The 11,634-nt window shown below is 43.7% G+C and overlaps 1 protein-coding gene across 1 annotated transcript; it reads right to left on the minus strand.

The window, feature by feature from the left end:
* Positions 1-325: 325 nt before the first annotated feature.
* LOC145416745 (putative caffeoyl-CoA O-methyltransferase 2) lies at positions 326-10,199 on the minus strand. The gene is made up of 5 exons (XM_080285670.1): positions 10,010-10,199; positions 5,424-5,496; positions 3,396-3,519; positions 1,075-1,186; positions 326-687 (listed from the first exon to the last, which is right to left on the minus strand). The coding sequence occupies exons 1-5, from the start codon at positions 10,197-10,199 to the stop codon at positions 326-328; spliced, it is 861 nt and encodes a 286-aa protein (XP_080141796.1).
* Positions 10,200-11,634: the final 1,435 nt, after the last annotated feature.

An 11,634-nucleotide genomic window follows, 5' to 3' on the forward strand; every position in this document is an offset into this window, starting at 1 on the left:
AAGCATTTGGCGATAGTAAGAATAAACTAAAGAATGCATCAATGACTTGAGGAGGTAGAGCTATTGAGATGCACATTTTTTTTTTTTAAGTACCCATCATTCATTGTAAAGAGGTCACAGGTCAAGTGGGGTCACTGAATGTCAGAAGTTAGAGGAAATGAGGATCACAGGAGGTCAAGAGGGGTCACAGGAAGCCATGAGCAGTTACAAACCATGGTGGGTCACTGGAGATTATGAGGGGTCACAGAAGGTTATGGGGTTCACAAGAGGCCATGAGACAGCAAAGAAGTCCATATCAACCTCAGGTCATCTCCTTGAGGGACTATTACTTGATGAAACAGAGGCTCAGTCCATCACCAATGTTCAGGAGGGAGAGGTTGATGCGCTGGTCATCTCGCAGCTTCTCATTCAGCTTTCTGATGGCTACAGTGGAGGGCATCTGGTTGCTTGGGTCTATAACTCTGCCATCCCACAGGGTGTCATCAAAGGCGATGATGCCACCACGTCGCACGAGCACCAGACACAGCTCATAGTAGCGGTCATAACCCTCCTTGTCTGCGTCAATAAAGGCAAAGTCAAATGTCCCAGCCTCACCACTGTCAATGAACTTTTGGAGAGTATCCTCTGCATGGGCTAGGTGTAGGGTGATCTTGTGGTTTACTGCTGCCTCAGACCATAACTTCTTTGCTGTAAAGGAGAAAAAAGAGGATGTGCTATAGTAACGTCAGATTCATTTTAAGGTATATACAATACTGCCAGCAAACAGAGCAGAAAAGGGGCACCTTCCAGGGGTGTTATAGACAGATGTAACTGGGCAGTGAAGCTGTCTGGTTATACTAATGCCTCTCAGCTTCCTCCCATTCACCTAAAAGTAGGATGTTGGACTGCAGGAAGAAGACAACTTCAACTTGCAGTTCATTGTCTTCAGGTTTCAGATGAGACATGGGGTTTCAACTGCTACTACTACTACTACTACTACTATTGTACTGCTACTACCACAGTATAAAACACAGTATCCATCAACATACAGCACAGTATAGAATGTTATTCGCATGAGAAAAAAGCTTTTATTACCAATGTTTGTGTACTCTTCACTAATGTCAAGGGCATGAACGATGCCATCCTCAGGCAGTGCCAGTGCTGCAGACAAGGCCGATGCACCAGTGAAGACTCCCACGTCCAGCACCTGAACCCCAACACACATCATAAGTATCATCATTACTATAACTGCCTGCTTGGGTGGGTTGGAGTAATACAGAAAATGGCTCTTTGGGGACAATGCATTGGAAGAAGGAAGCCCTGGGTACATTTCTCACCCGTACTATTTCCAAAGAGATAGATTTTATTATTTATTGTTTACTTTTTGTCCCGTCAAGAGCACAGACGCCTGGGGAAAGGATGCTAGGTGCATGCTTTTATGATGAGAGTGACCAAGTGCTGGCCTTAATTTAATATGTCTGGGGATAGAATATAAAGAAAAAGATGTAATTACAGTGAAGAAGCTTGTTAAAATTCATTTGTGTGTGTGTGTGTGTGTGTGTGTGTGTGTGTGTGTGTACAGTGGCGCAGCCAGGGGGGGGGCACGGGGGCCCAGGCCCCCACCCCCGAAATTTCTACGTGTGTTCAAGAATAGATTGCGAATGTTAAATGTCGAATACTTGTTTCATCCAGGGTGTAATAATCGCTATGTCACATATTTGGAGTACTAAAAAAATATGCAATTCTGAGTAAAAAGTCTTGTATACACATATACTTTTTAAGACTTACTTTACATTTACAAATGATAACGTCATGCCATGAGCTCCACATAACTGTAGGTGCAGGCAGAAAATGGAAGTCAATGAAGCAATGATTGCTTAAGATTCTCCTTGTGATATATTTCAGGCTTTAGCTACCTGTGCCCTGTGTGGCAACCATCACTGAAGGAAACTAATCAGCATTGAACTAAGTGAAGTATTCAACAGATGATGGATTTCCATTGACATTAGCGTTGAGCAGGGGTGGATCCAGGAATTTTCGGTGGGAGGGTCTGATTCACTGATTCAACCAAAGACTTGACGCGACATACTGATATTTCAATGTTGAAATTGCCTCTTTATTCAATGATGCATGGCCGGTGGGGCGGGATGCATCCCCCCGCCCCCCCTGGATCCATCCCTGGCGTTGAGTGTGGTGAGCTGGGACAGTGCGGAACACGGTGAGCTGAAACAGTGGGCACTGCAGTACCAAATGCCAAGACATTTCCATTTTGTAGTGCCCATTCAATAGCCCTGACCCAACTTTACAAATGTTGTTCATACTTGTTTTCTATAGAACCACGAATAATGCATGAAAAATGTGCAAATGTGAAAGGGTAGCATTTTGACCTTTGTAGAACTTCATTTTTGAAGATACACATATTTTGCCAATTTTCCTCTCCCACAGTCAGTTTTAGAGGTAAAGGTCTACTTTTTGGCGGGTAAAATCTTCAATTGTTATAGTGTTCTGTGATTTATCCAGAAAATACATTTTTACAACAGAGCAGTGCTGAAGGATTAATAGACAATTGTCCTGACTTGCCTACCATTTTTTTTTTCTTTTTACCCAAGGTGAGTTGGGACAACGATTTTATTTGTGAGTTTCGCGAGGAAAGCCTACTTTTCATGTATTATGTACTACTATGTTGTATAGTTTGCTGTATTTATGGTGGTTTTGGTTGTAAACAAGTAGACATTTCTCATTTTCAGTATCCATGCATGCCCTAAAAAGATAAAATACTGTGATGTGAATTATGGCAAAAAAGGCATATATTGGTATAGTGTTAAAAGTAGGGGAAAAGAGTTGTACAACGAAATTTTTGGAAAGGAGAGGAACTGAGAAATGCAACTGGCCAGTTTGTGGTGATATACTGTATACTGATGATGATTTTCGGCAGTATATCATTGGTGGACCAGTCTTATTAGCAGGAACTGTACCTTTTACGATTCAAGAGGTGGACAAAGCCTTTCATGATTATAAAAAGCATATTTCTCAGTGAAATTTTTCAGCATAAACAGCTACAGGCAACTTAGTGGAACTCTTAACTACGGAATATGTATAGTGAAGTGCGTCTTTAAGTGCGAGGCATGGGGGGGGGGAGCTAGGTATATGATGGAAGAGTTGTGAGGTAGGACGGGATTGGAGTGCATTGGTGTTGTGATGAGGAGGGGTAGACTGAGATGGTTTGGGCATGTGGAGAGGATGGGGGATGATGCACTGTGTTTTTATATTTCTCATGGTTAGTCATTGTGCACCCCCCCCCAATTATATTCCTGGCTGCGCCCGTGTGTGTGTGTGTGTGTGTGTGTGTGTGTGTGTGTGTGTGTGTGTGTGTGTGTTCCTAAATTTTCACAAGCTGCCACCAATGTTACCCTGACCTTCTTAGCATTGATGACCTGGATGAGGTTGGCCATGAGCTGGTATTGTACTGGGTCGGCCATCATTTTGCTTTCAGGGTGCTTTAGTGTCTCGGCCATCAATTTTTTCTGCACCTCTGTCTGTCTGTTGGAGAGAGAAGCAGGTTGTATCAGCCTTGAGCGATACTGCCAATCCTTGTACGTCAGGCACATGTAGGCTACTGCACGTTCAGAGAGAGAGAGAGAGAGAGAGAGAGAGAGAGAGAGAGAGAGAGAGAGAAACGTTGCCAACTAGTTCAATGTGACTACAGGTATTTCACACTTCTGTCATTGGGTCCCCAGATAGAGCAGCTGACTTTTTTTTAACCAACGGCGATGATGAGAAAGATTACTGGGGCATGATATACAAGGTCATACCAAATTGCAACAGTTCTGACAGTTAGTGATGGCAAATAGGATGGGAACGGCCAAGACGACATACGGAGAACAGAAGTTTAAGCGGTTGCAAGACTTTGTGTATACCATTTTTACTTTGACTTGGCCCTAATTGTCATTGTTTTTTAGCTGATTTCAAGAAAGTCAGTGACAGAAAAAGACAATGCCATGGCTCTACATCTTTTATGTAGCACTTTTTCGGAACTAGCACCACACCCTATTTATTTTTTTATATGGGGAAATGAATTCCCCGAGCTAGACCCTGATGGATCATGTAGCCCTGTTAGAGGACGGGAGAGCGCTACCTCTCCCAGGAGGGCAGCTACCTAGGCAGGATGTGAACTCTCGACCCCTTTGGTCTCGAGTCAGGCGCTTTTATCACTGATCCACCGTGCCCTCCGCACCACATTCGAGAATTAATCTATTGTGGCAGCGTTTCCATCAAGATGGAGAGATGGCAGTTTTTGGCCAAGTTAGAGTAAAAACTGCATAGTTCTTGTCAAGTCTTGTAAAGTGCTGAAAGTACGATTAAACTTTGAACTTGTCCACCAAAGATTAGTACATTCTAGAAGTTTCAGACAGTGTACAGTATTTTAATCAAATACAGGATGGCCCTTGTACAATATAACGCTTCTCTTCACCTCGCCAGATGCTCGTGTGTTGTGGGGGAGGTTCAGACAATAATATCAATGTCTAATGTATCATTTATTCATTTCTTTATCTCTGCCGCATTCAAGCCCACACCAACAGACTGAGCCATCCTTGCAACATGTAATAACATCAAGCGAATTTCTAGTGGAGTGCTACTTATGGCCCGCCCTGTAGGGCTGTATAACTGTAGAGTCCAACCAACGATCTCAATAACCTTACCAATAGTTTTACAACCTTCCCACTGATTCTAGGAGAGGCAGTCTCTATAGCTCTGGAGGCTGACTAGTAGTTCTTCCTTTCTGGATTATTGCATTATATGGCATGGTATTATTTAATTGCCTGCCAATGGAAACTGTATCCATATTAATATTTTTGGAAGAGTTGACGTATGGATTTTATTTTCAAGCCCATATAGGCTAGGCCACCTGTATCTCTACCATCCCCACCGTCTCGGATACCCCCATCTCACCTACGATAGTGGATATCCGTGGGCATCCAGCCATTCTAAGATAAGTCAGATTGTGTACCTTACTGTGAAATTTGCAACCCTCCATTTTATTTTATTGTAAGCCGCCACTGGGGAGGGGGAGGGCAAGAACGAGGATGAGATGGAGGGATGCGGTGCAGAGGCATGAGGAAGAGGTATTAGTTGGAGGAAGGGCAGCCTGATGGTGGAAGACAGGGTGAATGGAGTCGACTCGTTTATGACCACCCCTTCCGAGATTAAGGTGCAGTAAGCAGACATGAATGGACTGACAGACAGACAGATTTATAGACGAACATAGGTACACTAACAGACAGATAGATATGTGTCTGTCTGGCTGGATAGATAGATAGACAGAGGAATGGACAGACAGAGATGGCAGGACACATACACACAAACAAATGCATACGTTACATATACATGGCGATAGATACATAGACAAATAGATAAACTGACATACCGTATACACCCTCACCCACCTGACTGAGTGCTGCTTAACATACTCTTCCAGATCCCTGTTCCTGAACTTCTCTATGTTCATTTTTTTCACACCTGTAGAGGGAAAAACGAACACTATACACTATTGTTTGTACTCTAGCCTGGTCTAAAACTATCTTCCTCCGTCCTGAATGCCGAGCTGTAATGATACAAGTCACGAAGAAAGTGCTATGGAACACTGGCCCTCGCCGAAGGAAAAACGAACAAAATCTATCGCTCTCTCTTTCTCGAAAATTACCATCTCCATCTTGAATGCCGAGATATTACAATGGCGGCGGCGACTCATTCCTACCTTATAATTAAAGCTCATCGAAGTGTATGTAGCCACAGCTCGGTATTCAAAGTTAGGTGTGGCCCAGTTCTCTCAGGTGAAAACAAACCCACTATAACCTACAACCACAGTTACCACTTGTTCCATCCATATGCAAGATAAAGCTGAAAGGGCAAAAGAAAGTAAATTCGCCTGGCAACTGCAGAAAAAAATTGAAAAGTACTGGTAAAGTCCACGGGGGGAAGGGATTATTTCCAAGATTATTTCCAAGAGCCACTGATACTTCATTTCATTCTCAGTAAATGCCCTTCACCATTCTTCCTCCCTGTCCTATAGTTGCCATATACTTCTGACAAAAGGAAATATAGCTATATATCAAAAACTTTTATGAAGTTTTTATGACATGCAAATGATTTTAGTCACATTCATAACAAATATTGTTGTTCCTTTGGTATTTAGTGATACTCAAGCGTCTTCTGAATGGAAGTTTAGTTAATTTTGTGAATTTCAAATTTGTGATCCTGCCCTGGCCGAAGACCCCCCCCCCCTTGCCACTTCAGAAGTTCAGTGTCCGCTGACTCGTGGTCTGAGATGTGTCAGTGTTCTTGAGGGTCGGCAATTATCACGTAAGAACTCGCCAGTCTCTAGTATACGTCAAGTTGCAGCCTGCAGTATAATCGATCCGAATATGGGTTAGAAGTAGAAATAATGAATCTGAGTATGGGCTGGATCTAGAAATTTACACCATCTTTTCTGGGTATCGCAAGGCCCAAACATTGGTTTTCGCAAACTGAGATGCTTTTCGAACTGGGTTAGTCTAACAACACAAATTTCATTACTGTTTCAATATTCACTTCAGTGCGAGGTAGGTCTCTTATTTTTATTACTTTCTATGTATTTTGACAATGGGAAGGCAGGGGGGGATGTCTTTTCCATGAGTTGGCCCGATTGGGAGGGGTAAGATTTTCATCCGGATTTCATCGTTTAGCAGGACAGCACCGTGCTTTGACAAAATTTAGGCTGGGATCGATTTGACTAGTAACCAAGGCGACTCATTCCGATCTCCTGACGATGGCTTAACGAATTATGTAACCACAACTTCAAATTGTGGGAGCTAACCAGCCAGTCTAACATAGTAAACACGGATGGGGGAGGGATTCTTAAGCTCCTATATTAGTTCAGGTTGTGGGCACATCCCAATCCTATCTCAGTTGGTGCTCTACTCCTCCTTATTCATACTCCTGTCTTATATCGTATGGTGAACTTTAATACACAGTTCAGTTTGGCATGTTTATTCTGATAAAGATCCCAACCTCTTCCAGCTCAGTTGATGTCGTGTAGTCGGAATGGGGCGTTGATTTGATATGCAACCAAGGAGACACCTCATTACTAAGCTCTGATTCCATGATCCCCAATCCCATTCAGTTCAGTTGATTGTCATTTGCAGCCAGAGTGGAGGGTTGATTGGACTAGCAACCAAGTCTTACCTCATTGATTTGTCTCAAATTTCATGCTGCCACTAGTTCCATTCAAGTTGCAGTGGTCCAGTTTGACAGAGGAAAACATAGCGACGTAAAAGTGCCACCTCAGTCTTGAATGCTTTCCATTGACGATATAATAGAGTGTGTCAGCTGGTGTTTTACTTCTCCTTCCCTCCAACATGGCCACAAATTCCCATCTCTCCACCTTGAATGCTGAGTTGTAAGAACAGATTAACACTAAATTATCCTAGCCACAAAGATGTGCTATGGAGAGTTCATTGGGCAGAACGGTAGCATTGTCTCTTCTTGCCTCAGAGCTACGAGAAATACAAACACCTCGCCGAGTTAGGATGGATGTACGAGAACTTGGCTATTATTTTCTGCTGACTTAAACTTATCCAACAGCAAATGATTTTTGGCCAATAAATTATCTTGCTGACCTAACGTGTGTGTGTGTTTACTGAATAATGGCCAATGCAGAATTTCATGTAATTCCCAGCCGTTATGGAGCTACAGTTACCAGTGTCCGTGTGTGTGAATATGACGAGGGAGGCCATTTTCACCCATAGTTTCATAATAACTATAGTTCTTTCACCATAACTTGGCCCAGATATTCGTCCTTTTGCAGTTTATTTCACGTAGCGGAGTGGCAGAATAAGAGAATACTACGGCTCTACATTCTTTCCATAGCACTTCTTCATGACTAGCATCATATTTTAGTGTTAATCCACTGTTACAACTCTGCGTTCAAGAAAGAGAAATGGTAAGTTTAGGGCAGTCATGGGAGTGAAGAGATTGTACCTCCAGTCTCGTGACAAATGACGCACCAAGGCACTGGACCTTGGGTAAGATGATCCTTATGCCGCGCTGCCTTATACCGTCCAATAGGCCTAATAAGATTGAAATATTGTATTGATGTACGCTGCATGTCAGTCTACAAGTTCGAACACATATCAGTATGAGTGTTCATCATCCATCATCCAATCTTACGTTGCCTCATGAGGAGTGTAGGATTCCGGGGCTAGGCAAGTTGGTCCTGACATTTAAGATGAGTGTTAAGTTGCCTAGCCCCAGGTTCCTATGCTCCTTATGGGTTGACATAAGACTGGACGATGGATGGATGGTTACCTGCTAAGAGGTCGCTGGATGACAATGCGTCAGCTAGAAGTGTCGACGCAACCACCCTATTCATACAGTGGCCCAGAGGCGACTGAATACTGACTAGTGACTAGTCTTGTTGAACTAAAACACCTTTAGGTTTCTTGTTGCCAGATGTTAGTTGTCGCTGAATGGAAGTAAGCACCCCTGTTTCTAGCAGAACAACGCTGATTTGGTAACTCTGTGTCTCAAGGCCACGGCGTCAAATAACGTGAGGCGGCTTGGCGGGGCATGCTGTAGGGGACGATAGCCTGTAAAATAACGTGAGGCGGCTTGGTGGGGCAGCTGTCAGGGGAGATAGACCATCAAATAACGTGAGGTGGCTTGGCGGGGCATGCTGTCAGGGGACGCTGGAATGTCACTGATTGAACATTTATTATTGTAAAAGTATACAGAATACTTATACAATAAAAGGTGGTGGGTCTTGCCACACACCTTTAGGAAGTACAGTTTAATAGATAGTGGTTATAAATTCATGAGTGTAGCGACACGCCCTTTAGCAAATATTTTCTAAAGTATACGGCCTGAAAGGTAATGACCTCGTAGGATATCAAAGCAGTATAGAAGAATATACATCATGGCAGCATTTGCTACAGCCTAAGATGACATCGCACAGCCTTGTCAATGGGTCGTATGGGGTCAGTGAGTCCTCTCTCTCTCTCTCTCTCTCTCTCTCTCTCTCTCTCTCTCTCTCTCTCGCTCCACATCTTTTAGTTATTTGTTTATTACACAAGTCCTTCATTGGTACACACTAGTTTTCTTTTTACATAGGCTTCAGTGGTTATTTGTTAGCGTCTATGGCTAACAAAAAAACACTTGAAGACGTAGGTTGTGAGACTATGATGTGAAGATACAAGCAAAATATGTAAAGTATTGAGTAACAGTGAATGTTGCCGAGAAATGTAAGAGATTGAAGACTAGCAACTATTTGTATGTGTAATTCTACATTGAGCTAATAAGTGTAGTGCTTTCTGGAACTTCATTACAAATTCAGGATGTTTACGGAGAATGGAAAGCCACAGATTTTCATTGATTAACCATGAGAGTTGCTCAGTCAGCGTAATAAGTTACAGAACACTAACCTCTCAGGTAGGGCACATGACGGCCTACCTCCTGAAAGGGCGACCGAGTCTGGCTATGTACTGTAACGTAGTAGTATGTCAGTAGAGTCCGTAAGCCATTTACATTCCACGTCAGAAAGGTAGAAGTGGAGTCAACCATTGGACTTCATTTCTTCATTAACTGATCCAGCTTAATTCTTTGTCATTCCTACCACAGGTCTTTGCGCATGTCATCGCACCTCTCTTGAACAGGCTTTTCAGCCTGGGCAAGGGGAGTTGCCTTTTTTTCCTCTTGCACGAGCCCCCCCCCCCTTCCCCTTGTGTTCTGCTGTCCACCCTCAGGCTCCTCTTCGCTGCCATGACCTGGATGACCGGAAGCCTCAGACGCGTTGGAGGTAGCCGCAGAATCCCCGCTTTCTGTTAGACTTGACAAACTAGTCCTCCTGTTGCTGCAAACTCTGCTTGACTCGCTACAGTCGCCGGGATAGGTCCTGCACTGCCGAGTGGAAATCCCTAATGACATACTGTAGACTGATATCGTGCTGGCTGGAATCGCCATCTGGAGGCTGACTTGCTGAGGATTCAGCGGCTCGTACTGGTGGCTGCCTGTGCACAGGTGCAGCAGTAGTTGTCTTCCCCAGCTGTGAGAAATTCGAGGCCTTGAGATGGGCCTCTCCGCCTCCCAGACATTGGTCGGTGCCGGCGGTGGTGGTTGTGCCACTTGGGCTGCAGTGTCCTATGGTGCCGGGGTCGTCCGTGGTTTAGGGGACAAGGACGAGTGGGCATTGTGTTCCACTCCACAACTGCAGTACTTAGGTTTGAAGTGTTCTGCTCTCTCAGTTTTTTTCCAGACAGGTGGTGCCTTCACGCCTCGCAGCATAAAAGCGACGCCTGAATGCCACACTACACCTCCATGCTGCGGGAGTGCATAAAAGACCTCAACCCTTTACGTTTCTGTCTCACTCTGTCTGAAGATGTAATATACGAAAGTACTCACTGTCGCTCCTTTCATTTCTCCCGTGGTTATTTTCCATATATATATATATATATATATATATATACATACAGTAAAGTCCCGGGTTACGTCAGAATTCCGTTCCTGAGATGTGATCTAAGTCGATTTTGATGTTGCTCAAGTTTCTGACTGCACATGGTACATTAATTCTGCAAGGGAGTGAGTTAGGGGGTGGGGACGTGATGTGAAATAAGAGGGAGAGGCAATGCAGGATGGACCAGACGATAATATGATGAACTGAAGAAGGGAGAAGAGAAATAGGAGTGAGTGAAAAGGGGAGAAATGAAAGAAATCGAAGAAAAAAGGGACGACAGGGGAAAAAAAGAGGGAGAGGAGAGTATATTAAAGGGATGAGAAGGAAGAAGGGAAGGGAGGACAACAAAAAGGGGGGAGTGGGAAGGAAGCGTGATGTGTGGGGTGAGAAGGATAAACGGGTGTAGGGAGCTTGGAAAAGAAGGGAATAAAGGGAAGGGGAAAGAAGAGAGGAATGGGGAGGGGAATAAGTAATACATAAGGGATTAATCTTGTATCAATTTCGCAATCCTCTGTGGTATAATTCTCTTGCTCTGAGAGTGTTAATCTATTCGACTCAGTTTAAAAGTTTATTCTCGATCTCTTCGTTAATCTTGGACTCGTGTATTCTTTCTTGTGGTTTATTGGTTAACTTTTAATTTGTAAGGCAGGGTAGGTCAAAGGCCATCCGGGGTGGCAATGGACCCGGTTGTTGACCTTGAAAAGGGGGTGCGGTGCCCCAGCGCTGCGCCAAGATGTAACAACTGCAAAAAACGTATCATTCTGGCATTTTGCTGTGTGATTTACCCGTGTATGCTAATGAGCCTAATCTGCTCACTGTTTCTTCAAATCACTCTCATTCCTCACGATATTCCGAACAACCCTGTCGACGGCATCATTGACGCCATCCATGAGGGCCACGTCCCTCCACAGGATGTTTTGGGATTCAAACCCACTGGACAAACGGTGGAACAAATTTTCTCGGCATTAAGAAAAACCTTTAAAAATTTGCCCGGGAGTCCGGATCTCAATACAGTTTTTAGTAAACCGTTTGCTGAGATCAGTGGTGTTAACAATTTAGCTAAACTGAAATACCAGCTTACTAATGGTGTTAGTTATATCATTGTATACGAGGTTTTGTCACTGCTAACTGGGATAAGTTTTACGGTTATCAAAAATTACTGGTTTCATCTG

The sequence above is a fragment of the Coenobita brevimanus genome, chromosome 107, assembly GCF_032717465.1.
Source record: "Coenobita brevimanus isolate Jiangsu-jjx chromosome 107, ASM3271746v2, whole genome shotgun sequence".
NCBI lineage: Eukaryota > Metazoa > Arthropoda > Malacostraca > Decapoda > Coenobitidae > Coenobita > Coenobita brevimanus.